We start from the raw sequence: 10,799 nt of genomic DNA, 5'->3' as shown, positions 1-10,799 counted from the left end.
GTCGGATCATGCGAAAGGCCTCGTCCAGATCGGTCGAAGAGGCCCGGCGATCCACCCGCAGGTGCAGGCTCGCGACCTCTCGCTCCAGCAGGCCCAGGCGGCCCGCAAGACGAGCGAGCTCGCCCTGATTCCCGGCCTGGGCGGCAGCATCACCGCCAGTCCCAAGGCCAAGTGCAATCTCAAGCACGAGGACACGTTGACGGAGGCTGTCAACCTCAGGGCCCTGCGTCGGACACGCAGTCGGGAGCACTCGGACGAGAGTGGCTTTCGGGAGGCGCCGAGTACTCGTACTCGTACGAGGGCACCTCCGCCCCTGCTTGACCGGAATGGAGAGGTTCCTCTTCCATGTGGAGGGGATAATCAGGAGCAACGGCGTCGCGGTAAACGACAGCTCCTCGTGAAGTGGAGGGGTTATGCCCACTTCGAGAACTCGTGGGAGCCGATTGAACGGCTCCTGATTGACTGCCCGAAGGCTGTCACAATCTGGGAACAGAAGTGGCGGCAGCTTCATAAGTAGTCCGGGGCTTCTTGTCCGAACGGGGTACGGACGATGAATACATTCCGTACCCGCGCTCATCGTGAGCGCTAGAAGCCGCGCGCTTCAGGATGTCCCTTGGCAGCATACGCTTGCTGATCAAGTGGGCAAACCTCACACGAAGATCACGCTGGTCTAGGATGCGGGACAGCAGCTGATCTTCATGGAGTTCCCGTAACTCCGTGGGTCGGTACTTAAGAGTCTCCACCCACGCCCAGAACATGTCCTCACAAGAACTCCACGTGGGACAGCTCTCGGGTATAGCCCAGGGGTATCCTTAAAGAGGATAGAGACCACCTCGGGTCTCGGGCTTCTTACGACAAGTCGTGAAGTCCTTAAGGGGAATGCGGTGTGGCGCGAGAAGCACACACCGAGCAGCCTCTAAGTTGTCGACGAACAACTGTTCTTTCTGAACAAGGGCTCGTTCATAGATGCCCCTAGAAGTGTGGCCGCCCACAAGGCCACGAGGAGCGACGAGAAGCTCTAAGAAGAGATCAGCCCCAGAGCTCTCCTCGGAAGGCCAATACCCTCTTGAGTAGATGGCAGCTCCCTGGCTGACGGGTGCCGCCACCGAACCCCCAACGCACACGCTGGGCAGCTTGGAATTCCTCCTGCTGCTGGTCGAGGTCATTCGAGGCCTCCCGGGGCTCAACGATAGCACCCTCCTCCTCTTCTTCTTCCTCCTTCTCCTCCTCTTCATCGGAGGAGTCGAAGATACTCTGATAGGAGCGTCGGGTCTCCTTCTCCTCGCGGAGTATAGACTTAGAGGCTGTGCGCTTCTTCGAGAGCTTGGCGCCTTCGGCTTTAGAGGTTTTAGCACGCGCAAGACCCTCGGCAAGCGAGATACGTTTGCGAGGATTCTCTTCCTCATCGCCACCGGCTTTGGGAGCCCCATTAGCCTTGACGGCCGGACTCTCAGAGCGCACAGAAGTGCTGGGCTTGTGATCACCCTGATCACTAGCGAGCGACTGCACGCGGTTATCTTTGTGCTCACTGGGCACTGAGCTGTGCCCTCCCACAGAACCCGCAGGAGCATCGTGAGTGCTCTCGGACTCGGTATCGTCCTCACTGCCCGAGTTGAACTCACGTTCCACGAACCGAGGGCTCGGACGATTATCTGAAGATGAGGGCGACGGACTGCGGCGCTTGCTTGCGCGCTTGTCCACAGCCGCGTCACCCGAAGAACGGATCGCCTCGGAGGCCACCTGAGTAGCCTCCTTGAGTGCCGAGCCTTTGCCGCGAGGCTTAGTGCTCTTGGCTTGCGCCTTACCGGCAGCAGCCTTGGAGCGTGTCTTAGCACCGCTCTTTGCAGTGCCACGAGGCATGATAACGGTCGAAGTGGAGACCTAGACGAAGAGCGCACAGGTTGCTGCTCGAGGCTCTAACTGTGAAGTGAGCCTCCGCCGCGCTCGCGCGTCCAAGTCGATGGTTTTCGACTTGGAGAATGAGAGTTTGTGACGAACACCTCTTCACTCTGATTGGTCAGTAAACCGAACCTAAGTGGGGGAGGATGTAACGGGGTACGTAGCCCTAAGTGTATTCTGGTTACATGAAGTGTGACACTTCACACTTCAGGTGTATGACGCGTCATACACCGGGATATTTGGTACAAGGTACCAAGGTCGCTCAAAGCCAACCATTGGACAAACGACATTGCATTTCTATAGGTAGCTTATAGTTTGTATTAAACCCAAACTTAACCTACCTATAAATATACTCAGCTTACAATCTACCTTATTTAGGTCACTTCGCTCTCTTTAACTAAAGAGGGGACCTGTGAACTGCCGTTCACTGAGAGTTTGTATACTCTCGGAAGATGACTTCCTCTAGCGCAAGGTGCTGTGTGACCCCGTCACACTGAGCGAATGGTATGCATCTAGCCCGCTGGGCTTCTCCTGCTTGGAGGGAGAGTGGGAATCTGGAAGTGGCCTAGCGATCTGCTAGAAGGCAAATAGCACAATAATCACCAATTAAATGCTAGACATTCACCATAAGACAGTTTATCTTCGATTACTACGTCAAAATCCGATGATGGATCAAAATACAAAAACCAAGTTGACACTATTTTTTTTTTTTGGGGGGGGGATCGTGATATACATTATCTTACGGTGCCTCTCTGAAACCGAGTTTTATAGTATGAAAACATGAATTTGTGCTGGCTTGGCTATCCATGCGCTTGTACGGTGACCACCTACCGAGCCACCGCATGAAATGTACAGTATAATGTCTGTGTTTTGCGATCCAATTCCTGCCGTGCTCCATCTCCACCGGCATTAAATGCAAAACGTTTACGCATAATTTTGCGCAAATTTTGCGTAAGCATTTTGTGACAAAAAAACGGCTTTGCTCACACAAAAGAAAGTGCACGGGATAAGTCTGGTCAGAATCTGTACTTTCTAGGTGTGCATTTGTATGAGCAAAGCCCGATTTCATATTTTTGGTCCGGAAAGACTTACGCATCTTAAACATCCACTGCAGCAACCTGTCTGTCCGTCACACTAAATTGTCGTGCCTGTCACGCTTTTCCGGACAAATCATTGGATAAAATAATTTAAATATTCCTACTGGCTGCCGAGCGCAGCGAAGGTGGCTCCACTTGGCCTAAAAGCTGCCGAGCGCAGCGAGGCGGCCCAAATCGGCACCTTCTGCAACCCTGCGGGCCTTTGGGCCCGCCTGAGCCAAATCTGCCAACCTACCGTGCGAGTAGTGAAGCGAGCCCGTGGCGAGCGGAACGGAGGCAAAATACAAGGAACGACATTCATTCTTTCCCGCCGCGTAGCGGCGGCACTCGGCTAGTAAATTAACGCAAATGCCGGTGGAGATGCCCTTGCTTGTACATACGACTAATGCTTAGATTGATCGGTATGTTTGCGACCAATCTAATAATAAGCATGTGGACACCACGTGCATGCATACTGTTCTGCACAGTAAAACGTCCGTATACATGTACTATCATAGTTTATGGACGTTTTACCTTATCTCTATGTACAGTATCACATTACTACACGCAGGAGTCCTTCCGGGACCTGCCCTCCTTCAAGAATTATTAACGCTTAGATGCAGTAGTCTCATATCAGTCAACACGCTGACTCTATTTGCCGTTCCCAACTTGTAGCGAATCGCTATTCCTTCATTTGCGTTTCAGCTATTATAACTCCATCTCACGACTACTGCCAAGAAGCATGATGAGGTTGGCCACCATTGTTGCTCTTATCGGACTCGTTGCATGTTGTGGGACAGCTTGTGGCACTGCAATAGCCGCAGCCTCGAATTCCAAGACTCACCATCCATTCATCGCTGAAGAATCGCCGACTACCCAGCACGAGAAGAGATTCCTAAGACGTCATGGTGATAGTCTTGAGGACGACGAAGCTGCCAGCGAAGCAAGAGGGCTCAAAAGTGCTGCTGAATCTGTTCGAAAGGCGTTATACAAGGTCAAATTCCCGGGCTGGCTTGCCACGGGCAGAAAACCAGAAGAAGTCCGGGAGATTCTAAAAATCACTTTCCCTTACGTCGACCACAAGAACTGGAAGATTTTAAAGAGCTACCAAAAAGCCTACAACAGCTTTCAAAATAGCCTGCACCCGGCCGGAATGTGATGAGGACTCACAAGCAAGAAGCCTTAGAAAGGTACGAGCCGTGACAGCGAGATTTTAAAAATGAGTCGTACGTTTGCCACACACGAAGTAGATAGTGCGATCATCGCTAAATACTTCCTAGGAGTCTAATGAAACCTGCTTCTTAACATCATTACCGGCGAGTAAGGTTCGGCTTGTAGTTTCTTAGAGATAGGAACATACCTACAAGGGATGGACTCAAAAGACCTAAAAACTGTGTGCTCTGACCAAAAATAGCTTTTAAAATAGGACCAACATTTTGTACACCATTTGCACCCGCCGCTAAGCGGTGGGCTGTAGTGCTCGGCGTGTAGCCCGGAGCAGTGGATCTCTCGCACTATTTTCTGAAAAAAATCAAGCATTCTTGAGCACTCAGCTAAAATCATTACAAAGGAAGATTAATTAATGATATTAAAGAATGATCAATGTTAGAGGTACCGAGTAGCTCGTACTTAAGCGAATGTTAGGGTTACACTGTGTGAGTGACTCGAGCCACTTCGTGTTAATTGGTCCCGAGATACGTACTAAAGGTACTACGCGAAAATATATGACGGTAATTTAAAAATAACAGATTAAAAAATTCATCATCTTTAGAGATATCGGTGCTTGCGACGACAGCCAGTCACGCGACTAGTAGCATGAAGTGTTGCTGTAATGTAACTGGAATGCATGAATGTCACCCGAAGGTACGAAGCACTTAGTGAGAATTTGCCTGACGAGTACTGCTAGAGTAGAGCAGACCATGACCAGTATCTTTCACTTTACGCAGCTCAACAGTATCACCGCAGCACGCACACATTGGAATCAACAGACAGAGGCATCACAATGCGAACTACAGGGGTACATTATCTTCATGTTATCGACTTTCTAACTCGCCTACTGCAGGCACTTTAACATGTACCGAAGCCTGAAAAAACGCATTGAGGCATGGCTGAGCTTTTCCGGCATATCGATGCCGGTGAGGTAGCACTTAAAGAAAAGTAAAACAGCTGCTCCACAGCTTGAGAAGTCCGGCTGGCGTACATTCGTGACTCTCTGAATCGGCAAGGGTATGGAGCTGTCTTCACCTTCTAAAAACACGTCTTTCAGTAGTTCTTCGCATTTGGCGTAATATTTGACTTGGGGTCTTGCAAGGGGTCGAACACCAGGACTCCTCGACGTTCGCTGCGATAATCGAAAACTGCTCCACACCAGTGGTTGTTGTCTGTGTGTAGCGGCAACAGAATGATCTGGTTCGTTTTCTTGAAAGGCTTGCCTGCATTAATAGCCCTGAGCCGGGCGTGTTTATCGTGGAAACGATTGAAGATCGGGTTAACGATGCCAACATCCGGGTGTTCTCGTTGGAGTAGAGCAATCACATGCCCCATGCATGAATCATCCATCCACATATTTTCTCGAAGCGTTAGTAGTCCGTTATAGGGCACACTACCGAACGAAGTTTCGCGGCCACCCTTCAGAAGAATCCGCCTGATAATAACTTTCCGTTCTGTCGGATCGCTGCTGACTCCGAGGAACTCTTACACCAATAGTGTCGTCATCGACAGTTTCAATCAAGCCTTTTCGAAACGCTGCGACCGCAGCCAGGCATTTTTCCACAAATTGTTTTGGAAACACAAATCTGACGTCACAGATGCACTCATCCTCAAGATAAATACCAGCATTCGCCTTCTTGGTCTTTGGAACAGCTCGAATAGTGAGATTGGGTAGCACCTTCTTGGCGTCTTCATAGGTCTAGTTGTTGTCCAACAGTTTAGCAATGTTCCGTACGCTTAAAACTGGTGCCAGCGTCCCTTGTACCAACTTGGAAGCCTTCTTCTTGCTATTCTCGATCCTCTGCTTCTTTTCTGCTTTTCTTTGCTTCTTTCTGACTTGGGGACGTCCCCGACTTTTTGCGCTCTTTGTTATCACAAATGACCCAGACTGCGAGGATTCTGACGAACTGCTGCTAATGTGCTGGCGCTTGGACTGGCTTGGATTTTGTTTGAAATCAGACATACTTGCTGCATCCACCTCTGGGGTGGTTAAAGTCACACAGGAATTGCCTCTAGTTACACACAGTGGTTCTTGTGCAGCAGTAGGGGTCAAAGTCACGTGGGAAGTACCTCTAGTCACACACGGTGTAACTGTAGGCTCTTGCATTGTAGCTGTAGCACATTGCATTGTAGCTAGAGGTGCGCTCTGTTGAGTCGGAGGTTCGTCATCGTCCGGGTTTGCTGTGGAAGTGCTCTTGTTTTTTTCTTCATCTTCGGTATCGCTTTTCATCACAGCATCCTTTGGTTCAACAGCATTGGTATTTAACGTAGGCGAAAATGTCAGCGACGATAGCTGTGAAAGCGGGTCTACCCATTCACCTTCTCGACCAACAAATGGTGCAACACCGTCCTTGATAATGTCTTCAAATTTCTCCAAGGCGTTCATCATTTCTTCAAATACAAACGTTCCGTTCCTGCTCATAATGTCTGCAATACTCTTTCCACACTCGAGAGCGTGCTTGTACTTCGTCGTCCCATTTAAAACGTGATGGCGCCTTGCTGTCATAGCAGAGTCACGGACTTGGAAGGTTGTGCACGCAACTGTTTTGTCTGGTACGTCTTCTTCTGGCGCAGGTTGATTCAGCTTGCACGACAACCTCCAACGGGGTGCAATGTACCGAATAGGAATTGCCTGTTTTCCACGTAAAAGACGCCAATACATGACGTGCCGGCATGGAAGCAACATCGTCTTCATGAATACACATGAGCAGTGATATCTCTAAAGGCACGCAATAACAGCGACGTACGTTAGGGTTTACACGGGCCAGAACGGGTGACAAACTTACCGTAGTGTCGACATGATAGCATGTACTGGTGTGGCCACCTCCGGTCAGGACAAACAGGCTGGAATGTATTTCCTCCACGCCGTAACTTGTCTTGCGATCCTTAGACGCCCAATACTGCTCTTCAACAAGCCGGTACGCATACGGGCTGACTTCGCGCGCTAGCTGTTCATCTGCACCATCATAACGCATCTGGCCCACGTCTGTAATTTTCTTTCCGTACTCCATCTCTACTACTGCTTGCAAGAACATCAGCGTATCTACGCACTCATCCAGCGCCATCTCCGGCTTCAGAACCTCTTTGATATGACCCCATGATGTTTCAAGCCTACAGACCACCAAACCACCAGCCAAAAACACAGTTAAAGGTGAGTCTAGAACCTATAGCGCAAGAAATTGTACCTATTTTTGGTGTAGTTGCCTAGATGTGGAACATCCGAACGTGCGTACAGCGCCCATCGTTCTTTCATCGAATCCCAGTTCTTCATGAAGGACTTCAAAAATGGATGCGTAGGCACAGGTACAGGGTCTTCACGTTTAAGACGAACACCTTCCAGCAAGAAGTATAGATACTTCAGATACTTGACGTACTCATCCGTAGAAACCGCCAGCCGCATCATATCGATAGCATCTTCAACTTGGTCTTTGTCGAAGCTGGACGGGCCTCCATACTCGCTCTTTGCCAGCTCGGTCCAAATATACTTCTTCAAATGGAAGTGACACAGAATCACTTTCACGCCAGGGAACTCCATTTCTAGTAATCCCAATTCACCCATGTCCTTGTCAATCACAATTACCCTGACTTGCTCCCACGAAGAGTTGTTAAACTTGAACGACCCGATAGCATCTGAAAGACACTCTGCACTTTCGTTCTCCATGAGACTGTGGTGTACGTATTGACCCTAGCATTACGTTAAGAGCTCATAAGTAAGAATTTGTACATATCAAGTACATGCTGTAGCTGAAGCTACGCAAACAGTAAAAGTGTAACTAGAGGCACATAGGATGCAACGTCAGGTACATTTACTTACATGTCCGTACACATCGTTAACCATGAACGAGAAGAGCTTGTAGCGCGATTCGTTGGTGTTATGCGTCGCGTCAATGAGCATCACTTCAGGAAAAGCCTTGAACCAGCGTCGCATTTGTCTCGTCTGCAACGCGATGGTCTGTGCAGTTTTGGATTCGTCGACGTAAACGGTTGCTCGGGTTCCACGACATTCGCAAATCCCTCGCAAGACAGTCTCCAGCCGTTCTTCAGTAGTCGCACCTCCCCTTCGTCTCTCCTTCATCCTCGCCACCATGTTGTGTACATCTCGAAGCACCACATTTTTTCCTACATGGAGTCCAAAACAAGAAAGCTATCAGTCACTATATATAATTCTGGGTTGAGTTAAGCGCACCCACCTGTCTTCTTTCGCAGGAACTGCATAATTAGCTTCGGCTTAGAACCAGCAGCTTGGAGTTCATCCACGAATGCCAGTATGTCCGGATCCTCCACGCGACGGTTCGACACATGGTTCTCAAATGTAGCGCGAGACACATTGTGGTTGTGTCTGACGTCAAAGTCAGTGACGCGTACCATGAACGTGTCGTGTTCATCGTTCCATACGACAGCAGCCTTAATGTTTGCCTTACAGCCTGTAGTCTTCTCGAAAAACGACCTTCGTATCCCCTTTCCACGGCTCTTGCGCTTCCACCCGTGAGTGCAGACCAGCTTAATCCAGAAATTTTCGAGCTCCTCAGGGATCAATCGATCCGACGTCTCATCAGTAGCTGTGTTAGTCGTGCCGGAATCATCTGGGTCCTTCGCATTAACACTCACGTCTGCTCGCACCTTAATTTCTCGATTTCTCTTTTGAACCCGACGTAGACGTGCGCTGTGGAAAGATCTGGTGTATCTCCTCTTGGTAGCGCTCCATGTATTTGCGGAAGGCATCCCAGCTCTCATGCCACTCGACATCAACTGGGGAACAGAGCCACGAGACTTCAGGAGGGACTTGCCGCTCGGGTTCACTGTCGCTCATTCTGATTGCACACATGAGAACCACAGAATACGCTCTTAGCTTACCTTCCCCTCTAATCTACATGAACATGCATGCTTACCTTCAGAGCTGTCGTGTGTCTTCGTCTCGTATTAGAGTTTAGGAGGGGCGCGTGGCTGATGTAGTGCGCGGGAATTTTTTGGAATGAAAGGCTCATAGATATTGGGGATGGGAGAAAGGGGGGAGAGGGGGTGTCTTTTTCAGAAATCTTGTTTTTTTAGAACTGAGTTGAAATTTACCTCGGACAGTATTTTATCGTCAAAATTACGAAGGTACTACTGTAATGTTTCGTGTAAGTACTAATTTACTCGGTGCCGCTAACCAGTTCCTTAAAGAATTTTTGCTTGTAGTCCATTTTGGGTAATTAGAATCATCAGTGATGACGTCGGAGGAGCAGAAGCTATGAGCTAAATCCTCGAGAGCAGTGCTTCGGAAGGTTTTAATGGTCGTAGCGAAAGTGCGTTTTGACGGCTTGCTCGTTTCTTACGTACCCCATTTGCTTATAAATGACAATATTTTTGGCTTGATCATTCGCAGTTATCTACTTCGAAGTACTAAATCAGTCTTTGCTCTCGTACTTAGTTGGACTAACAAAGTCGCGGATTCTGTTTTAATTTAACCATGATGTTAGTTAAATCTAAAACAAATATATGTCTGTTGTGATAAAACGTTCTGTCCATGCGTCACTGGCAGAGGAAACAACATTATTGTCGTGCTTGGGCTGACACATATTATAATGCCAGTAAACTCCGTTCTGTATGTCCTCGGCGCTTTGATGTATCTCCAGCCTGCTGTTTACCTGTCTACTTAGAGATACTGTAAGGGCGACAAAGGTCACTCACTACAAGCGGCCGCCGTATTATCTTTTAAGCGTAACTGTGCTGTAACTGTGTCAATTGACTCTACGCGCGATGCTAGGCTCGCTCTTGGCCCGCCCTTGTCTTGAGCCTTAAAGATTCTTTGTCTTAGATCGAAAAGTGAGACCAAATATACAGGTGGCCCATGAAAAAAGTAGGCTGCTTGAATCAGCGCTGCTGCTGGGCCACATTCCGCATTAATGGCGTCCTTGGCGCAGATCGTATTCCTGGCGCTGTGGTAGTGCCGTATGTTCGAAGCAGGGACTCGCTAGCTTTAGTTGGCACTAGTATTTCTAAGATTCCAAGAAATGCTACTCGAATTGGCATTTTAATATCAACTCATAGTAAGTGGTTGGCCAAGCTCTATTCGTGCAACATGCATGTTTTTCATTGGCTAAAATATTACCGTACTTGGCTGAGGTGGACGGACGCATGAAATTTATAAATATATCAAGGTTTTCTTAAATAAGTATTATCAAGTTCTGCGTCATGTAGAATTTGTATTTAACCTTTTTGCTCTAGAAGGTTTTAATTCATGAAATATCATACCCCTCTGAAATAAGTTTCAGTTTCAGAGAGCACAAAATCAGCGAATCTGGGTTTCCGGATTTTGAGAAAACAGATTTTTTGTGAATAGATGCTTCCGACGGCATCAACGATTGAGTTTACATGATCCTGTACTACTGCAGTAATTCATAGTATGAAACTCAATGGTGGACTACTTGCATTAATCGGTCGTGCCTGAGAATCATACAGGGTGTTTTTTCGTACCAGATACTAGTATGAAATTTATATGAAATTCATACTAGTACCCTTCATATGAAATTCGTACTACACCTTTGCCAGGTCAAGATGGTGCTACTCCACTTCAAAGTGGTGAAGTAACTAAACCCTTTTTAAAACGGAAAATGTAGAGCCCATTTTTTTATC

At 48.3% G+C, this 10,799-nt stretch overlaps 1 protein-coding gene across 1 annotated transcript; it reads left to right on the top strand.

Moving 5' to 3' along the window:
• Positions 1-3,720: 3,720 nt before the first annotated feature.
• PITG_05146 (secreted RxLR effector peptide protein, putative) lies at positions 3,721-4,134 on the top strand (the record flags this gene model as incomplete). The annotated part of the gene is made up of 1 exon (XM_002998796.1): positions 3,721-4,134. One exon carries the CDS (start codon positions 3,721-3,723, stop codon positions 4,132-4,134), a length of 414 nt encoding a protein of 137 aa, XP_002998842.1.
• Positions 4,135-10,799: the final 6,665 nt, after the last annotated feature.

This window comes from Phytophthora infestans, genomic scaffold, assembly GCF_000142945.1.
Source record: "Phytophthora infestans T30-4 supercont1.7 genomic scaffold, whole genome shotgun sequence".
In the NCBI taxonomy this organism is placed as follows: domain Eukaryota; phylum Oomycota; class Peronosporomycetes; order Peronosporales; family Peronosporaceae; genus Phytophthora; species Phytophthora infestans.
This window is presented reverse-complemented; position numbering and strand designations above follow the sequence as displayed.